Source organism: Mandrillus leucophaeus, unplaced genomic scaffold, assembly GCF_000951045.1.
Source record: "Mandrillus leucophaeus isolate KB7577 unplaced genomic scaffold, Mleu.le_1.0 Scaffold5, whole genome shotgun sequence".
In the NCBI taxonomy this organism is placed as follows: domain Eukaryota; kingdom Metazoa; phylum Chordata; class Mammalia; order Primates; family Cercopithecidae; genus Mandrillus; species Mandrillus leucophaeus.
The window spans coordinates 12,841,444-12,862,984 of NW_012105364.1; the positions used below are offsets into that span (position 1 = coordinate 12,841,444).

Below are 21,541 nucleotides of genomic sequence, written 5' to 3' on the forward strand. Positions count from 1 at the left end.
AAAAAAAAAAAAAAAAAAAAAAAACCAACAGATGCTGGTGAGGCTGCAGAGAAAAGCAATGTTTATATTCTGTGGGTGGTAATCCAAATTACTTTAGCCACTGTGGAAAGTAGTTTAAAGATTTCTCAAAGAAGTTAAAACACAACTACTGTTACACCTAGAAATCCTACTACTGGGTATGTACCCAGAGAAAAATAACTCGTTCTATCAAAAGGACACTTGCACCCATATGGTCATTGACACACTAATGACAATAGCAAAGACCTAGTATTAATATAGGTGTCCATTAATAGTGGGTTGGATAAAGAAAATATTATATAGATACATAAAATATTTTATAATATAAATATCTATATATACACATACACATATATACCATGGATTATTATACAACCCTAAAAAGAATGAAATAATATTCTTTGTAGCAATGTGGATGCAGCTGGAAGCCATTATCCTAAGCAAATTAACACCTGAACATAAAACCAAACACCACACATTCTCACATGTAAATAAAAGCTAAACATTGAATGCACGTAGATACAAAGATGGGATTAGTACACTGGGGAATGATTGACCAAGGGAAATATGAGCTGAAAAACTACCTATGGGATACTATGCTCACCACCTGGGTAATGGGACCATCTGTATCACCAACCTCAACAACAACATGTAGTATACCCATGTAACAACCCTGCATGTGTACCCCCTTGAATCGGAAATAAAAAAAAAAAAAGACAATGTAGTGCCCCAATGCTCTACATTGTTTTTTGTTTGTTTGTTTGTTTTTTGCTTCCTTTTTTTTCAGACAAATGTGATCAAGCCACTAATATTTTTTTAAAGACAGACCAGGTGCAGTGGCCCATGCCTGTAATTCCAGCACTTAGGAAGGCAGAGGCAGGAGGGTCACTTGAGCCCAGGAGTTCAAGACAAGCCTGGGCAACATAGCGAGAACTCCATCTCCACAAAAAGAAAAAAATATGTAGTTGTAAATTGTCTTTTACAAACAAAACTACCAAAATTTAGAAATAACTCAAACAATTTCACTTACAATTAAGTAAGTGCTGTTAATCTATAGATATAAATACAAAAAGATGATAGCGTTTCTAGTGAAGTTTGAAAAACTATGGCCTTTTGTTTTAAGATATTAAATGCTATTTTTGTTGGAGCTGTGAGAAAAAATATAATTCCTTTATATGCAAGTAACTTTATTTCTTTTGAAGAAATATGTATCAGCATTTAAGTAAAGACCATAATATATTTCATATTACATTTAGTGCATTTGAGGTATTGTTATAGTTTCAGTGTTCTTATGGTTTAATTTTTAGGAGCTTGGAATGAGAGATTTCAGTTAACCTGGAACATGTACTTATTACATATTACTTTTCTTCATAATTACATTAGTTTTTGTTTTTGTTTTTTTTTTTTTTTGAGACGGAGTTTGGTTCTTGTTGCCCAGGCTGGAGTACAATGGTGTGGTCTCCGCTCACTGCAACCTGAATGTCCAGGGTTCAAGTGATTCTCCTGCCTCAGCCTCCCAAGTAGCTAGGATTACAGATGTGTGCCACCACACCAGTCTAGTTTTTTTGTATTTTTATTAGAGACAGGGTTTCACCGTGTTGGCCAGGCTGGTCTTGAACTTGTGACTTCAAGTAATCCACCCGCCTTGGCCTCCCAAAGTGCTGGGATTACAGGCATGAGCTACCGTACCTGGCCAATTACATTAGTTTTTAATTTGAATCATTTTGGTTTTAGACACAGTGAAGAGAAACTTGTTTCTGTTCGATTTTGAATCATATTCATCAACTAAAATTAAGTTTATTAGTTCTATGAGATGACATAGAAAGAAACTCCTTTATAACAACGACTTATTTTAAGAAAATCTTGCCTGTTTTTTTAACTTATTTTAAAATGAAATTGGTTTTTTAAAAATCAACTTGGAAACATATTTTAGACAGATAATCTCAGGCCTTTTGTGTATTTTTTCCCAAGAGAAAATTAACATGCATATCCTCAATTTAACATTTTGTGTATATCTATAAAGAAAATAAGAAGACTTCCTTCTGTCTCTCTGACCTATTGTTTGTGCTGGAGACAGAGTGATCTTTCCTTTCCAAAGCTTATGTCTGATCATATCACTCCTCCACTTTAAACCTCTCAAGGAAGTCTCCTTGTTGTAGGAACTAACTCCAGATTCCCTAATGTGGCTTGTGAAGAGTAACTTATGAAGTTACCCTGCTTCTCTCTTCAGTCCTGTCCCTCACCCTTCCTCTTCTGGTATCTCATTCCAAAAGAACCACTGTGTATGTCCAGTTTTACCTCCTCACCTCCAGTCTTTTGGTTTTCTCTTGTAGAAACATCTTCCTCTTTTTTTTTTTTTTTTTTTTTTTTTTGACTCTTCATATAAATTGCCTTATCACCATTGTGTTAATCTGGTTTGTTTCTGCTCATGTTTTTGAGGACTTTCTTATTTGAGGATGTTTTTAAAAATGTAACCTGGTCAATTTGTTGTTCTTCAGGAAAGGGACAACTAAACCGTATTCTCCTTGGTGTTTAATGTTATTCTCAATCTTAATCGAATCTTTAGATGGTCCTTTACTAAAGTGTATTGTGTGGTTCAGGCTTCTTCGTGATGAGAGTGCAAAAGGAGAAAAAACTAAAGTCAAGAGAAAATTAACACTTAACCTCCTCACTTTAACATTTTTATAAAGGAACTAATAAATATTGAGTGAATGGGTGAAAAGGTATGAGCAAAGTTAAAATAAGTTATAGAAAAAGTTAAGGATTAGTTCATAAAGTGAAAATAATTTTCCATGTAAATGGGAGATTTCTTAAAAAAAAAAAAGATGAGAGCACACTTTTCTTGTTTTCAGTCAAATTTAGAACAGGAGAATGGATTTCTAATATGGTGCCAATCCTTAAAAGAATGGAAGGGTTTCTTGGCAGTATTAGTCTATTGGTATTAGAATGAGGAGTATATGAAGACTTAAGTGGTAGAAAGTTAGTCAATCAAAGAGTACTTTTATAGTTTAGTACTAATACAAACGTATTATTAAAACAAAGGGAATGTTTTAAAGTACAAAGAAAGAAGTGAAACATTACTCAGCATCTCGTCCTCCAGAAATACATGGTGAGAACTTGAAAGAACAAAACAAGAGGTTCATATATCTGGAACTATTTAGGACTGACCTAATGATCAAGAAATCCAATTTCCTGATTTTGTGGTTTTGTGAATAAAACCACAATGAGAAACTACCCAATAAATTTATCTAGTCTGCCAATCTAATTAAACAGCCTCCTGTATTCTCTTTGTAATAGACATCTGATACAGTCTATTAAACATTTTTGAGTCATTTAATCTTTGCCTTCGTCTGTGGGTCACTGCTATTAAGTAATCACAATATGTGTAACTTCTGTTTTGTTTTTAAGCTGGATAATGCAGACGAACAAGCGGCCCAGATCAGAAGGGAACTTGATGGCCGGCTGCAATTGGCAGATAAAATGGCAAAGGTAAATTATTAACTTGGACATACTGTACCCCGTTCCTTTCTTTACGTAGATTTCTGTGAGCTGAAAAAGTGTTTTGTATAGGTTAAAAAAAGCCAGCATAATTTTAACATTTTCTTCTCTACACATAGACCTCTTAATCCCAAATATCTGAATGCATGTTATCTAGATGGAACATATTATTCACTTTACATATTCATCCTTAATATGTGAACTGTTTAATCTTAATGATAACTTTTATAGACTTTTCTTGAAGCAATGCATGAGTTTCTCAAACTGCCAGATCTAGAAGAGTTTTAATGTTGTACTAAGCAAAATATATCCAGGGAGAGAAAACTCCTCCCCACAAAATCATATAATACATTCCTAAGTATACAGCAGAGTTATTGGCACATAGTGGTTCCAACTGATATTTAATTGAATGACTAAATGCATGAAAAAATATAATTTTAAGTATCTAGTATACAATCTGGCAGATAAAGTGTATTTGATACAAGAAATTCATCATCTTGTACTTATTTGTATGATCACTGTGTATCATGAATAGAAATAGATTTCAGACAAAAGCCACGAGTTTTTTCTAGTACTTAAGGTTTTTAGAGAGACTGGAACTTAATTGTCTAAATCATTCTTTAGTGAATTTATTGATTAACTTACTTCAGTAGTATGAAAATTTTAGTTCTTTTCAATGGACTTGCAGTTATAGTGCTGTTGATTGCTTTGAGCATAAGATTCTTTCCCTTTCCTTTCTGTTTAGCAAAAACTTCCAATATTTGATGGATAGTCTCTCTATATCTCTCTCATAACATGTATACAATAAACTGCACACATCTTCATTTTACAGTTTAATGAATGTTTATGCATACACCTTGTGTAGCCACCTCCCAAATCAAGATAGTAAACTCTTCCAGCATTCAAGAAGTTATATCCCATACTAATTTTAACAATTATTTTTGTAATTCTGCAAAGAAAATTTGTATTTGTAAATATTAATATATATGTTTTTAAAATGCTAGTACTGTTTAAACGTATATTAAAAAGTAAAGGAAAGGTTGAGAAATTAGAGAGAAACTATAAAATGAGAAAAATTGAGAGAAATTGTGTAACAAGAATGACAGTAAGTTGTAAGAACCAAGCTGGAATTAGATCATGAAGAACAATCTCTAAATGAATGAAGATACAGTGTGCTATAAATTAGGGGCCAAAGAGTTACATTTGCACAGAGGGCAGTGGTTGAAAGGATAACATGCCTTATTTTTGTCCTCTGGGTTTCTAGGAAAGTTGTATACTTGTATATAGATTTTACCTGAGACTGGACACATTGTCATATGCAATGCTTTAGAATAAAGTTTAAGTGATTTTCTGGAGAGTTATGGGACTGGAAGAAAAGCCTCAGACGTATTCTCAAGTTCATACTGAGAAGAAGGCACGTTCATAAACGCCTGGGCTGAGTCAGAAGAAAGGGTTAGTGATGAACACACAAAGGCTTCTTCTTGAGAAAACCCTGATGGTTTCATCAGAGATGTTGATAGAGTGGAAAAAGCATGGAGAAAGAAGTAAAGCCGATGGGTTTGGAAGGCAAAATATACCTCTAAAAATAGGATACCTTTTGATGAAAATATTGACATAGCAGATTGAGCGGGTTTAATTGCTTTCCGCTTCAAGTTCACCAAAGTGAAGCCATCTTAATGAAATATTTTTAAGGCTAATAACAATTGACTGACCTTGTTGAATTATATTCTGACAATAATCCTACAAACCTTGTAAGGGCAGATGATATCATGAAGTTAATTTCATAGAAGAGGAAATTAAGGCTTAGACAAGATTATTTATTTCACCATGATTACATAACAAATAAGTGGCTGAGGCAGACCTCAAATCCTGGCCTTGCCTCCAGAGCCTCAGCTCGCTCTCTTACATCCTGCTGCCTCTGCAGTCTGATAATTCCAGAAGTGTGGTTGATAAATAGCTATTAGTTGGCATTCAGGAACACCCCCTTCTGTATTTCACAGAACAACACAATGTAATAACAATAAAACTACAGGGCAAAATCTCTGTTTCAAGAGGGATGTTGACTTTAATACTTTAGCCAAGAGGTGATTAGGAAGTAGTGAACAAAATGTGTACAGGGCCAGAAAGACCTGTGACCAAATTCATGATTGCTGTTTTCTAAACATAATAGTAGGCACGATACTTAACACTTTCGAGCCTCATTTTTTCTATCCAAAAATTAATTGAACAAATATTTATTGAACACCAACTATACAGCCAGGTGCTATCTTAGTTACTTGGGATACATTGGGATAAAATGAGACAAAAATATTTCTGCCAGGCCCTGGTGGAACTTACATTTTATTTGCGATAGCCCCACAATAAGCAGTAAACATGCCATGTAACTGAATTATGGAAGGTGATCATTGTTACTTAGAAAATAGATCAGAAAAAGCGGGATGGGGAATGTAAGAGGGAGATGTGGGTGGTTACAGTTTTCAGTCAAGTGGTCAGGCCAGGCCAATTCTTGATAGTGCAGTCCTTCCAGATACTCAGGCCAAAAAACTTGGAATCATCTTTGACCCCTTTTTCTCATACCTCATGCAACTTATCAGGAAATCCTTTTATCTCTACCTTCACAGTATTTCCAGAATGTGACAGTTGCTGCCATCCTCCCCCTTCTAGTGTGGTCCAGTCATCTTTGTCTCTTGTCTCGATCATTGTTCTGTCCTTTTAGTCAGTCTCCTGGATTCTACCCCTGTCCCCATTAACACAACAGCCAGCAATGTTCTGCACTAAATCTGTGATGATTCCTTATGTTGCTGAGAAAAAAAGAAAAGTTCTTAAAATGGCCTGCAAAGTCCTGTGTGATCTGTTCTTTGTTACCCCTCTGACTTTATCCTCCACTAAACTCTTGCCCTTGCTCAATCCACTTTGGCCACGGTGGCCTCCTTGCCTTTCCTTGCCACAGGGCCTTGGCCCTGACTCTTCAGCTGCAGCGAACATCCACTGACATTTACATGGCTTGCTCCCTGCTGTAGTCAGGTTCTCCAGAGAGACAGAACCAATGGGAGATTATATCTATATTTTCATATATCTAGACAAATATCTAGGTACGTATAATAAATATGTATATAATATTTAAAGTAGATGTTATGCATACATACATGTATATATATACACACACACACACGTGGCGGGGGGGAGGGCAGGGAGAGAGAGAGAGATTGATGGTGTTCAAGGAATTGGCTTCCACAGCTGTGGGCACTGGCAAGTCCAGAATCCATAGGACAAGTAGGCAGGCTGGAAATTCAGGTGAGGGTTGATGTTACAGTCTTAAGTCTGAAATCTGTAGGGCGGACTGGCAGGCGAGAAACTGTGTTTTAGTCTTGAGGCAAAATTGCTGCTTCTTTAGGAAACCTTCACCTTTGGTCATAAGTCCGTCAACTGAGTGAATGAGACCTACCTATAGATGTAGGAGGGTGATCTGATTTACTGAATCTACTGATTGTAAATGTTATTAACATCTAAAGAATATCTTGATAGCAATATTAAATTCGTATTTGACCCAACAACTGGGCACCATAGCCTAGCCAGATTGACAAACAAAATTAATCATCATACTTCCTCATCCACTTTTAGCTCAAAGGGCATCATCTCCTCATTGAGACCTTACCCGACCACCCCGTTTAAAACTGCAACCCTTCTCACCACTCACTCTGTGTTCCTTCTAGACTTTTTCTCCATGTCACTTACCACTTTCTACCATAAGAAATTATTTCCTTGTTTACTAAGTGTATTGCCTCACAGTAAAATATAGGTTTCATGGCAGCAGAGGACTTTGTCCACTATCTTCATGGTTCTCTCCAGGAGCCTGGAGTAGAACACAGAGCAGACCCTCAGGGAATGTTTATCGAATGACTGAGTCTTACGTGCTGGCATATTTGTGAGAAAGCTGGGGCTGTGAAGAATTCTTGAATTATTTGTAGACTCCCTCCCTTTTCTCCCACTCATTTGAATTGAAAGGAAGAGAGAATACCAATATGGTAAGGATAACTGAATCTGCTCTAATTTGTAGCAAAAACATTTAAACACTTCAACGATTTAGTTAGGTTTGAAACCAGCTTCAAAACCAGTAGTTCACTTGATGCCATGGTGCTGAGATTACAACCTAAAATTAATATGGGGCATGGGAAGCAGCAGAGATCAGCTTAGAGAAACTATCCTAGGGTATGAAATCCAGATGTCATCTAGTGGAAGGTTAACAGCACTTAAGAAAAAGTGATTATACTTGAATAATGAGAAAACCTTTTAAATAAACAAATATTGTTTTTGGGTATACCATGTATTAAGACCACTAGTGACCTATGCTGTACAGAGGACCTAATCAGAACACATAGCTTATAAGAGTGATTCACAGTTAGACAACTAGGAAATAACCCTATTTCTGATTCAATTCTAGTTTAAAAGAACGAATTTGAAATGTGTATTTGTCTGATATACAATTAGTTTTGTTGTTTGCCGGTGAGGGACAACACAAGCAGGCTAAATAGAGTTGATAAAATATTATCAATAAACCTCAAAGTTTTAAAACAGAATTTTGAGCTTTCTCAGAGAAAAAAATTCAAGTATAGTCTAGTCCCTGAAAAATTTGGAAATACGGATAAAAGAGCCAATTTTGGAGATGCCTGCTTTTCTCCTGTTTGACAGATGATAGTTAATGAAATGTTTATAGTTAAAGCTAAATACAAATAGATTTTTTTTCTTGTGCTAATGCTAGTTTTTCCATAACATGTTGAAAATTTGAAAGCAAAGCATTAGTATATCAGCACTTTCAGATATGTGACATACTCACCTTTTTATTTGTTAAACTATACTTTTTGAGGGTAAAATTATGACTTTCATACAAATATAAAATGGACACACAATAGAGATTTTATTCAATGCATAATTAATAAGCAAACAAGTTAGATATTAAAACCACACCAAAGAGCATGTGAGAAACTAGGTGTTTGGGGGCATTACTAAGATAAGATTAATGGGCTTAATTAAAAATTGGTTAATTTGTAATACAGATTTAAACTGAACCTTTGGGTTATATTATTCACCAAACATTATTTGCACCTCTTTCAGACACAGTTTTACAAGGTAACGTGTAACTTTATTGTCTGGAACCTTTAATCAATAATAAATAATAAGGTGAACTAAGATCTTTTCCCCAAATGATCATTGGATGGCCTTAACCTCCATATGACATTGAAAGGATCTGCCCGCTCATTGCTTTGCCTTATTTCTCAGTTTTGGATGCTTTTTCTGACAGCCTTAAAGTTAGGCCAAAAACATAAAATATGTTTTTTATGGATCGTTTTGCTTTTTTCCCCTCTCTTTGCTTATCTGAAAAATTATTCTAAAGACAATTCCTTCCCTCCCCCACCGCACTAAAGGAAACCCAGGTATTCTATAGCTGGGTAGTTGCCTGTTTTTTTAAGGATACAAGTTTGCTGTTTTGGAATGTTGCTTCAAACTGTAGAGAAGTTTTTAAAGGATACTTAAGAACCTTCTTTGAGAAAGTTAATTTTTAATGTAGATATTTAATCTGTCTGTGACATTATGCAATTTTAATTTTGATTATATGTAAATTATTTTAAAAAGAAATATGTGAAGGTTATATTGGGGGAAAAGAAAAACAGGTGGCCTGCGACTCTGGGACTGATCTGTGAAGTGGTGCCAGATGTTCCTTCCCATCCCATGAACGAACTGATGCAAGTGAGTCAGAGACTAGATGCAGGTTGACAAGAGCATGCTGGATGCTTTCCAGTTGTACTAGTAATACAGATTTCTTAGGTTAGATTTTGAATGATGTCAAGGGAGAAAACGTAAAGGCCGTGCTGCAGCATTCAGCAGTCATTTGAAAGATGGCCGCTTTAGGCTTTCATCCTCCAGCCAGTTCTATGCAGTGGTGGTCATTTTACACTAGGCTTAATGTTGTAAAACTATATACCCTCTGTCTTTAAGAGAGAAAACCTAAGTGCCAGGTTGACAAACAGTAAAGAAAGAGCCAAGAATGTGAGGGAACAAAGTGCTCTCATTTGCTGTTCCGGGGAATATAAATTTATTATAATCTTCTCTAAGAATGATTTGGCACTACCAAAGAATGATTTGGTGAATATCAATATTTGGAATGTCCTTTTAATTGAGCAGAAGAAACAAATCTGATTGCAGAGTTAAAATTATTGAATGACAATGCTGATATAATTTAGTAGGAAAATAGAATCTTCCAAATTGATATTGTTACTTTTTCCCTTGATAGTTTTTATCATAAATTTCCTTTTGCTTTAAACATTTTCTAAGCCTTTAGTAAAAAACTGAATTTATAGCCACAAAAGATCTTGGCACATTACTGTGAAAATTTACTAATTTTAGAAATATGTCCATATCACTCTTCAATAATGTGAGTTTTTAATGCCTATTTATGAAAAAGCATACCCTTCCAACAATGCATATCTGTGGTAAGAAATAGGGCTATTGTTAAAATGTTTGTTTCCTAACTGGCAAAGCTGTGTGTCCTGAATTTTTTTTATAGACTAGTTATCTCAAGCATTGCAAAACTACTAGTGACTAAGGTTCATCTATACACTAAAATATCTTCCATGCATGTTTTCAGAGTTTGTTTTTCCTTAAGCAGATCTTATCACAAATAAAGTTAATGTGAAAATATATGTGATTTTTTCATTTTGTACTGCAATGATCCTCAATAAGATATCTGAAGTACCTTAGATATAATCAAAAATGCCAACGCCTGAGGATTTTAAAGCCTAGTGACTGAAGTAGGATAGATATGTTGAGAGTGTTGTAATTTCTAAGACAGCAAAGTATATACATCATACAATTTTTTAATGATGAAATTGAAATATGACTTATGTAACACTATTATTTTAAAAATTATTTTAAAGGAAAGAAAATTCCCCAAATTTATAGCAAAAGATATGGAGAATATGTATATAGAAGAGTTGCGGTCTTCGGTGAATTTGCTAATGGCCAATTTGGAAAGTCTTCCAGTTTCGAAAGGTGGTCCAGAATTTAAATTACAAAAATTAAAACGTTCACAAAACTCTGCATTTTTGGACATAGGAGATGAGAATGAGATTCAGCTGTCAAAGTCCGACGTGGTGCTGTCATTCACCTTAGAGGTAAGTAGCTTTATCTCATGCTCACCTCTGGCAGCATAAATGAGGCTGCAAAATAATTTCTGTTGACCTTTGCAGTAACTTTTAGAATTTAAAACAGTGTAATATATGTTGGAGATGTTAAATTATTCTTCATTTGTTGGACACTCAGCTTGTATATGCACATGAATGCAAATTTCCCTTTAAACATAACAACAGTATTAGGATTAAATAATAAAATAATAAAAGTTTTAAGGCAAATCTTCTTTATGCCATCGAGGCTAGTGTAAGTTTACTGATAAAATAGGGCGAGCATTGTGGCTCACACCTGTAATCCCAGCACTTTGCGAGGCCTAGGCAAGAAGATCACTTAAGCCAAGAAGTTTAAGACCAGCCTAGACAACATAGCGAGACCCTGTTTTCTTAAAAAAAAAAAAAAAAAGAATTATCTGGTCATGATGGTGCCTGTAGTCCCAGCTACTTGGGAGGCTGAGACGGGAGAATTGCTTGAGCCCAGGAGGTTGAGGTTACATTGAACAGTGATCATGACACTGCATTCCAACCTGACTGACGGAGTGAGACCCTGTCTCAAAAATACAACAATAACAAAAATTCATTGATAAAATAAGCATCAAAATGCACATGGGTAGAAATAGCAATTCAATATATAATTGAATTCTTTGTAATTTGGGAACTCCTTTCAGATTTTTGGTTAACCTTTCTTTTTAAATCTACTTTACCCATAGGATCATTTTACTAGGATCATATCAAATAAGCCAGTTATAATGCACATTATTAGGTATCATGAATGATGAGAAATAGAGAATTCTTCTTTTTCAGGACTTCAAGTTTTATTACAGGCACAGTACATATTAGAGCAAGAACAAAAGTCATACATTTAAAATTGTATTCTCCAAAACTTCAGAATTTCATATTTTATGCAAATCACTGGAAACCGAAGACTAATACTCTTTGTACAACTTTCTATTGATGCTTTACATGTCTCTTAATTGATCATCTATGTATATGGGCTTATCTAGTTATATGTCTGTGGGTTTGTACACCACAACACACACACACACACACACACACACACACACACACACACCCCTGACATCTTTAGTTCCCAGGAGAAAGAATGTATCTGAGGCATTAAGATAAAAGATTATAACATAATAATTAGGAGAGTCAAGTCACCATTTGGTTGAAACTCAAGCTTCCCCTCCCCATAATTTTTATTCCATTAGTAAATAGTAACAATGTGACCCTTTAATTCATAGCTCTTTCAAAAATTATATTGAGGCTTATAGCTCCTTCCTTTTATCCTCTCTACTGGTTCCCAGTGCTGCCATTTGCATTTGCTGATTGACAAATAAAAGTAAATATAGTCTTACGAAGAACAGTTTTCAATTTCTTTATTGAAACTTCATTTCCTTAGTTTATGGCAGAAGAAGAAAACTTCTATTTTTATTCTTTTTTCTCCATATATTTAACTCTGAGATACATTCAAACTTGAGGACATCTGCCTCTCACTTTCTTGACTTCAGGATTAATGATTTAGTTGTAGGTTAATAGATTAAACTTAGTGTCATATTAGAACTATGAGACTTTCTTCTGACTCAAGATTCGATTCTGGGCTTACCTAATGACTTGACCAAATGGTTTCACTACTGGGTTTCTTCTCAGCCTTTTCAATCTTATAACATAAGGATGTCTAATTTGAAACTACATAGCATGTTACCTGTAGAATTTCCTCATCATTCCTGTCTCAGATCTCCTGCTGAGTGAAATACAAAACGTCAACTCTTTTCTATTTTTTAAGACTTTATACAAAACAAAATTCGTCCCTTAATTATAGTATAACTTTTTCCAACAAGAGTTTATCTTATTTATTTATTTATTTATTTGGAGACTGAGTCTCTCTCTGTTTCCCATACTGGAGTGCAGTGGCGTTATCTCTGCTCACCACAACCTCCACCTCCTAGGTTCAAACGGTTCTCCTGTTTCAGCCTCCTGAGTAGCTGGGACTATAGGCATGCAACACCATGCCCGGCTAATTTTTTTTTTTTTTTTGTATTTTTAGTAGAGATGGGGTTCTGCCATCTTGCCCAGGCTGGTCTCGAACTCCTGAGCTCAGACAATCCACCCACTTCTGCCTCCAAAAGTGCTAGGATTACAGGCTTGAGACACTGTGCCCAGTCTATAATTTAAATTTATTGATGAAAAAAATAATTTGTAGAGCAAATAACTTTTATAATATACAAGTCCAGCATTATCTTTATATGTAAACATTCAGAACTAAAAGTTTAGAACATTCTCTTTTCTCTATTGTTCAAAAATCTTAAACAATTGTAATAATTAACTTATGAATTATGTTTTGCCTATTGAAAACAAAATTAGGCTGCTGAGTCGATGTTTAAGTGATAACTATGAAATGATATTCTGTCCTTTATTGCCAATATGTTTAGGCAGTACGTTGGCAGTAGGTTGTTAGAGAATATGAGCTAAAACTTCACTTTTCATGGTCTGAGAAGCTTGCACATTTATAAAATTGTTTTGACATCCTCTGTTGCTATGTCTATCTAAGGCAGATATTTTCCTACCATAGCATTATACAAATCTGTTCTCAGTGTCCACAGTATTTTAAGCAAGAGTTATGTGTCCAGCAACAACGTAAAGTCGTGTTAAGTAACGATGGTGCAGTGCATGTTTATAGGACACCAGAGAGAATAGATACGCCTCTAGTCACAGGGCCTGTGACATCAGCCAAGCTAAACTGAGTAATTATCTCTAGTTCTTTCAGCAAATCTTGCTCCTCAGACCCCATATTTCAGCCTAAGAAAACTCTGAAAGACAAGCAGTTAATCCCATTTAAAGCTGTCACACTTCATTAGTCAGGCTTAGAAGTGGTCCAGTGGAGGAATCGTTTCTAAGAACTATACTGAGTCAAAGGAATAAAGTGCAGATTTGAAAAACTCTACTCAAATTTCACCTTCTCTTTAAAATTGCTCCCACCCTTCCCTTCTCCCACCATACCCTATTCCCTTCCCAAGATCAGTTTTTGCTATAGTACTTACCAACTAACATATAGTTCAGTTATATAGTGTGTTTATTGTTAATTATCTGGCTTTCTCTACTAGAATGTAAGTTGCAGGAAGGTTCTATTTCTTTCTCTTTCTTTTTTGTTTACTGAGGTAATGAAAGTGCCTAAACAGTGCCTAGTGCACAATTGACTCAATAAATACTTATTGAATTAAGGATTTTTATGGTACCAAAAAAGCAGCTGTACAGGATTACTTTTAGGTTTCCCTGTTCATTAAGGCTTCAGAAGAAATATTAAAGCAAGAGATGATCCAATCCACAAAACGCTAAGCTATTCAATAATGTTAAATGTTCAAGCAATACTAGAAAAACAAATGTTGAACTAAGAAGTGGAAAGTGGGGAATGTTATCAGTTGCATGAGTATAGTTGACTTCTTTTTTTTTTTTTTTTTTTTTGAGACAGAGTCTCCCATTGTTGCCCAGGCTGGAGTGCAGTGGCGCGATCTCAGCTCACTGCTAGCTCCTGCGGGTTCACGCCATTCTCCTGCCTCAGCCTCCTGAGTAGCTGGGACTACAGGCGCCCGCCACCATGCCTGGCTAATTTTTTGTGTTTTTAGTAGAGACGGAGTTTCACCGTGTTAGCCAGGATGGTCTCGATCTCCTGACCTCGTGATCCGCCTGCCTCGGCCTCCCAAAGTGCTGAGATTACAGATGTGAGCCACCGCGCCCAGCCTATAGTTGGTTTTTTACACTGAATTCTTTCATTGATATTAGGCTAGCAGATTCCATGAGTTTCTCTATGTTTGGTGCTATATGGTTCCCAATTTCACCATACTGCTCAATGTCATTCTTTTATAAACTACACATGCTTAAATGTCTCCTAACTCTGTGGTCAGCGTTTCACTTGGAAGAAAGTTACCTAGTTTCACATTTTATACGTGCCTCTCTGCTTTTTACTTCTAGGACAGCTTTATTTATTTTATCCTTATGACATCAGCTACAGAGAGAATGGGAAAGAGAAGATGAAAAATAGGTCGGTTTAGCTTCCATAGGTCCATTAGCAAGTTTTACTGGGAATTGAAACACTTACTTAAAATTAGATTAGCTGATGGTCCATGGAATTCTTGGCTGTCTTTATCAGTAATTATTTAGGCCAGCTATGTTTTATTTTCCTTTTTGATATCAGATCTGTACAATCATATTGTTTTATTTATACGTATAGATTTTTTTGTCACAGAAACTGTATCTTTTGAAAGTGACAATTCTGCAGGATAAAAGGTTCCCAGCATAGTTGGAAGTATTGTTTTGAAAAGCAGAGTACCATTTCATAAGTAGTATGTTTTAGGAGGTCATGTTTACAGTAGCTTATAGTAGAGGCGACAGAAATAATGTCAAGCAGATGCTGCCTTTCTTCTCTTGCATTTGGGCTATTTAAACACACTGCAGAAAGAGATGCAGTGTCAATAATATTCTGAAATATGAAGCAGTGCTCTTACAATTTCTAGACTTGTGGTACCCAATTCTGTTGTTTCATACATTTTAAATGACCATCAAACATTTTTATTATTAAGAAGTTATTAGAGTAATGGTGGTAAGTCCAAGTGTATTTGCCTTTTAATTAATATGGTTATGTATTTGATTTATCTCAGCTTCTGGTTTTATTTGTATAAGAATCTAACAAATTTCAATATTACTAGCAAAAAACCTGAGTCATTAAAAATGCATAAGTTCCTTTGCTTATTTTCTTTAATCAAGATTTAGTATTTCATCCCAATTTCCCTGAGGAGTGTTAGAACAGCTGTGAAAGATACTACTTTTCTCTATCAATTCTCCATTAATTTTCTTAGTCTGTTTTCGGTTAAGTCCTGATTTTGATTCATATGTTGGTATGCATTTCCATGTGAGAAAATGACAAAAGGCCTGGTTGAGGAGGAAAACCTGTTCTGAGTTTGACCTTTTATTTTATTGATAAATAACTGAGTAATCAGTTTCCTATATATTTTATGAAAACAAAATTTAACAAAAACCAAATACACATTTATATTTACAAACATGACTCTTCTCTTGTAACAGAGCTGAAAGGAAGAACACTTTTAAGATGATTTGTTTTTTGAGCCCTTTTGGATCAAAATTCTTATCACGACTCTATAAAAAATGTAATGACTGTAATAAAGTATTACATGATCAGGAACTGATACAGATTATGTTTATGGTAGATATTTTGGTAGCTATGAAACATGAATTTTATTATTATTTGTGCAGATACAACATGGGATCAATGAAGAAATCAATGTACATATATAAATGCATTTTAATCTATTTTATAAATTAAATTTTGAGAATTTAGAAGAGTTCATGATGTAACTTTTGATTGAAAACCTTATGGTAAATAATATTCATATTTGATGTATACATCCAATGAGAATGATAGGTTACAGTGTTTTAAGATTGGCAGCCTCTTCGACAAACATTAAAAAGCGCACATAAAAAATATATGCTGTCCTTTCTCTCAGGAGTTACAAATACATAAGGCAATATCAGTTTTTCCAGTGTACTGAATTAAATTGGTACATATCTTTGATGGATAGAAAAATTATTTTTACTTACCAAGGTAGTATTAAGATGTTCAGTGACAAATTATAGTTTTCCATTTAATAAGATACAGTCCATAAATTAAACTCTTTTACAGACAGTAATAGTAATCTCAAGTGAATATAGAAAATTTCTGATGTCACGTGTTGATATCAATGAGTTGGTATGATGGTATAAATGCCTACCATTAATATATACTATATTAATTTATATGGAACTTGTGTGCTGCTGTTATCATCTGCACTGAATTTTCATTTGTGATTCTGCTTAACTTCATGCAGACTTGCCTTAATTTGTTAAGGATCTGAGTTTAAATTTCGTTTAATTCACTACAGCTTATATTTATGACCTTTGACCTTACTCTTATCTGTAGCTGGCAGCAAATATAGTTTCAGTTGCCAGATTTCCTAAAAATATTATTTGCTATACCTTCTATGAATAGAGGTGGATTCTAAAGAAGATAAAATACCAGTGATGTTAATAAAAAAAAAATTTTTTTTTCCAGTTTTGTCAATCTTCCTTATTCAGTTCATGCTGCTATTTCTGTATATTACTAAATGTTGTCAACTTGATGCATTATTTTAAAATCATTTTATCTTTAGATTGTCATAATGGAAGTGCAAGGCTTGAAGTCAGTTGCTCCCAATCGAATTGTTTACTGTACAATGGAAGTGGAAGGAGAAAAACTGCAGACAGACCAGGCTGAAGCCTCAAGGCCACAGTAAGCCAGTTGAAAAAAATGTATTGTTGTTATTGTTTGTTTTTTTAATCCTCCCAAAGAAACATGCTCTATTTATGTGCATAAATGTGTGGTATTACACTCTAAAACTGCTCTTTGGCTAGCTTTGTCTCAAATGTGTTAGAACTAGTGTGTTCCTTTCTGGATAATGATGTTATAATTATAATTTTGGCAGAATTCCTGTGTAGTACAAACAGGAAATCCAACATGCAAATGCAAAGCTAATCATTAGGCAATAAAACATTTATAAGTCATTTCTAAGGAAAGCAAATTTTATCATCATTTGTTATTTGAAAGGTAATACATAATCCTATTTCATTTGTGAGAATTGTATTCTAATAGCCTTTTCATTTTTGTCTGTTACAGTTCTTGGTGATGTAACAGTAGATACCATGATTCTGCACAATTATTTGGAATACTTAGTAAGTGGGCTAGAGAAGCAGTTAATGACTACTGCTCCATAATCAGAGTATAAAGCTGCTTTTTTGCCAGCAGTTTGATGTTTCAGATTCTGGCAATGAGTTAATTAAATTAGTAAGATGTTCTCTTTAACGCATTCAAACTTGAGGACCCATCATGGTCTCTAGTAGAAACAACCAGGCTGGCCTGAGGAATTCAGATGCAATATGCTTGACCTTCATTTGTACATTACCTTTAGAAAACATTTTTTTTCTTCTATTTAATCTTTATTCTAAATATCTTATAGGATTTAGGATTTTTGCCTTATTATAATACCAATATGTGACCTGTTCATTTAAGAGACCTCTGTTGAGATCCCAAATAGGCACTAAAGATATATGAGAAATGTTCATTTTCTTTAGAGCAGGCAGGATAGGGAGATACAGTGGGTTATGTGTAATGGAAGAGAGGTGCTCAGAGTGTTAGGGGATTGAAAAGAAATAAGTCAAAGCTTCTCATCCTAACCTACAAATTCCTACAGGCCTGCCCTTGACCAATCTCTCATGACCTCTGGGATCTCACCTGCTCCCTCTGTTCTACCGATCTTCTGCAATTCATCTGCCCTCGACTTCATGCACTTCCTCAAACACTTATCCACCCATTCCCGGTGTCGCACTTGCTTTCCGCTCTGCTTGTAGTCATCTTTCCTGTTATCTTTGTATAGCTGTTTTCTTGGCATTGAGAATCTCAACTTAACCGTCACTGAGAATAATCCTTCCCTTTAACCCAGTGGGAAGTGTATATTTTCTGGCTTACCACTTTTTAATTTTTGGACTGTGTTAATTATGTGTTTATTTTGCAATATATTTCCTCCTGAGAAAAGGACAAAACATCTTATCCTATTTAGTCTTATATCTGAGTACTTAGTAGGCATTCTAGTGGAATTTATTAATTAATTGACTAAACTTATTTTTGTGATGTAGTCACAGTATATATTTGGGGGTAATACATTAGTATATTCACAGAATTGTGTAATCATCACCACTATCCATTTTTGAATATACTCATCTAAAAAAAAAAAACAAAACAAAAACACAAAACTGTACCCTTTAGCTATCAACCCCTAACCACTCCAGTCTTAAGCAACCACTAATTTGCTTTCTGTCTTTTATAGATTTACCTATTCTGGACATTTCATATAAATAGAATTATATATACAGTCATGTGTTTCTTAACAGCAGGGATATATTCTGAGAAATGTGTCATTAGGTGATTTTGTTGAACATTATAGAGTATACTCATACAAACTGATATAGTATAAATATTTTTCCTTACATGTATATATTTCATATGGAAAGCTAAATGTCCTAGCACCGTTACATTTTTCCTGCCTGATGTGCAATGCCAGTATCAAGTGCCATATATTAAGTCTGTTCAAGTCCTTTGCCCATTTTTGTTTTCTCAGGTTTTAAGAGTTCCTCTATTTTGGATATTAGGCCTTTATCATATATGTGATTTGCAAACCTTTTCTCTCATTCTGTGAATTTGTTCACTTTCTTGATTTGTATTTTGAAACACAAAATTTTGATGAAGTCCAATTTATTTTTTTCTTTGTTGTGCCTTTGTTATCACCACTGAGAATTCATTGTCAAACCTAAAGTCACTAAGCTTTAGCTCTATGCCTTCTCCTAAGACTTTCATAATTTTAACTCTTATATTTAGGTCACTGATCCATTTTAGGTTGATTTTTGTATATGGTGTAATGTAAGGGTCCAGCTTCCTTCTTTTACATGTGACTATTCAGTGGTCCCAACACCATTTGTTGAATTCTTTCCTTATTGAATGTTATTTGCATCCTTTTTGAAAATCAGTTGACCATAGACACATGCATTTGTTTCTGGACTCTCAATTCTGTTTTACCAATCTATATGCCTGTTCTTATGCCACTACCACACTTTCTTGATTACCATTGCTCTGCAGTAATTTTTGAAATCAGGAGTGTAAGGCTTTCACCTGTGCTGCTTTTCAAGATTGTTTTGGCTATTCTGAAATTTGATATGAATTTTAGGAACAGTTTATCAACTTTTGTAAAGATTATGCAAAGATCACCAACTGAGATTCCAGTAGGGATTATGTTGCAACTGTAGGTCGATTAGGAACATACTGCCATCTTAACAGTATTAAGTCTTCTGATCCACAGACATGGGATGTCTTTCTATGTATTTAAGACCTTCAGTTTCCCTTTCAACAATGTCTTGTAGCTTTCAAAGTAAAAGTTTTATTTTTTGTTACATGTATTTCTATTATTTTATTCTTTTTTATGCTATTGTGAGTGGAATTGTTTTCGTAATTTTACTTTTAAATCATTCAAATTATTGGAAATATAATTATTTTTGTATATAGATTTTATGTGCATCAATCAAGCTTACTGAGCTTGCTTATTAACTCTAAAGTTTTTAGTGGATTTTGTAGGCTTTTCTATGTGCAAGACCATGTCATCTGCAAATACTGATAGTTTAACTTCTTCCTGTCTCATTTAGATTTCCATTATCTAATTTTTTTGACTAATTGTCTCCAGTTCAATGTTGAATAAAAGTGGTAAGAAAAGGCATGTTGGTGGTATTCCTGATCATAGGGGGAAAACTTATAATCTCTTATAATTAAATCTGATTTTAGCTCTGGATTTTTAATAGAAACTCTTAGCAGTTTAAGGATGTTCCTTTCTATTCCTAGTTTGTTTACTGTTTTTATAATGAAAGGGTGTTTGATTTTGTAAAATGCTTTCCTACATCTATTGAGATGATCATGTGGATTTTATCTTTTATTCTGTTGATATGATGTAACACATTATTTGATTTTCAGGTGTTAAATGAACCTTGCATTCCTTGCACAATTCCCACTTCGTCATAATATAGGATTTTAAAAATTTGTTACTGGATTTGGGTTTCTGTGCTTTGTTGAAGTTTTTGGCCTCTATATTCATAAGAGATATTGTCCTTGTAATTTTTTGTGTAATGTCTCTGATTTTGTTATCAGGGTAATAGTGGCCTTGTAGAAGAAGTTTTAAGTGGACCCTTCAATTTTTTTCAAAGGTATGAAGAATTTGTATTTTTTTGAAAGCATTTGGTAGAATTCACCAGTGGAGTCATCTGGGACTGAGCTTTTCTTTGGTAGTAATTCTGTGATTATTAATTTGATCTCATGTTATAGATCTGTTCATTGTCTTTCTTCTTGAGTCATTTTAGGTTTTTCTATTAGGTTGGTGCAAAAGTAATTGTGTTTTTTGCCATTAAAAGTTAATGCCATTAAGTTTTTGATTCATCCAAGTTCTTTAACTTATTATTACACATTTGATCATAGTTTTTATAATTATTTTTAGTTTCTATAAGGTCAGTAATAGTATTCTGTCTTCCATTTCTGATTCTAGTAATTTGAATATCCTTTCTTTTTTCTTAGCCCGTCTAACTAGAAGTTTGTCCATTAAAAAACTATTTTAAATAACATTTCTAGGATTATTTCTTGGACTCTCTCCTATTTTTCTATTCCCTATTTTATCTTCATTCTGCACTATTTACCTCCTCCTTTTTTTAGGTTTAGTTTGCTTTCATTTTTACCGTGTGTTAGGTGAAAAGTTAGGCTTTTGATTTCAGATCTTTCTTTTTCTTAATATAGGCAATTGCAACTGTAAATTTCCCTCTAAGCACTGCTTTAGTTGCATTTGTAAGTAATGATATAATCTCTTTTCATTTTCATTCATCAAGGTGCCTTTGATCAGCAAAATATTTTGTTTCTGTAGTAAATAGAGTCAGTGGAAGAAGGTTCTTAGCTGCAGGAAATATAAACCCCAGGTCCTGCCATGCCACTCCAGTGGCCGAGAGAATTGAAGTCTTGTCAGTCCTGAAACCCACTGGAAGAATACTATTGTACCACCACTTGTTGGGAAGCTCTTTCATGGTCCTTAGATTATTTTATTAGGTCTACCCTACTAATCCATGAGATATTGAGGGAGTGCAACTTCTCTAATAATCTCAATGCCATGGTTTTTTTTCTTCCCCACATAATCTTCTCTGTTTTATTTAGGTATAAAATAAAATCCATCTATTGTAGA

At 34.4% G+C, this 21,541-nt stretch overlaps 1 protein-coding gene across 9 annotated transcripts in view; it reads left to right on the plus strand.

Moving 5' to 3' along the window:
* The window catches only part of CADPS2 (Ca++-dependent secretion activator 2), a 563,764-nt gene that overhangs the window by 251,425 nt on the left and 290,798 nt on the right, over window positions 1-21,541 (plus strand). For all 9 annotated transcript variants that reach the window (XM_011995959.1, XM_011995960.1, XM_011995964.1 and 6 more), the window contains exons 4-6: window positions 3,427-3,507; window positions 10,449-10,685; window positions 16,898-17,016. In XM_011995959.1, the coding sequence (XP_011851349.1) occupies window positions 3,427-3,507; window positions 10,449-10,685; window positions 16,898-17,016 (437 nt within the window). The remainder of the gene's footprint in view (window positions 1-3,426; window positions 3,508-10,448; window positions 10,686-16,897; window positions 17,017-21,541) is intronic.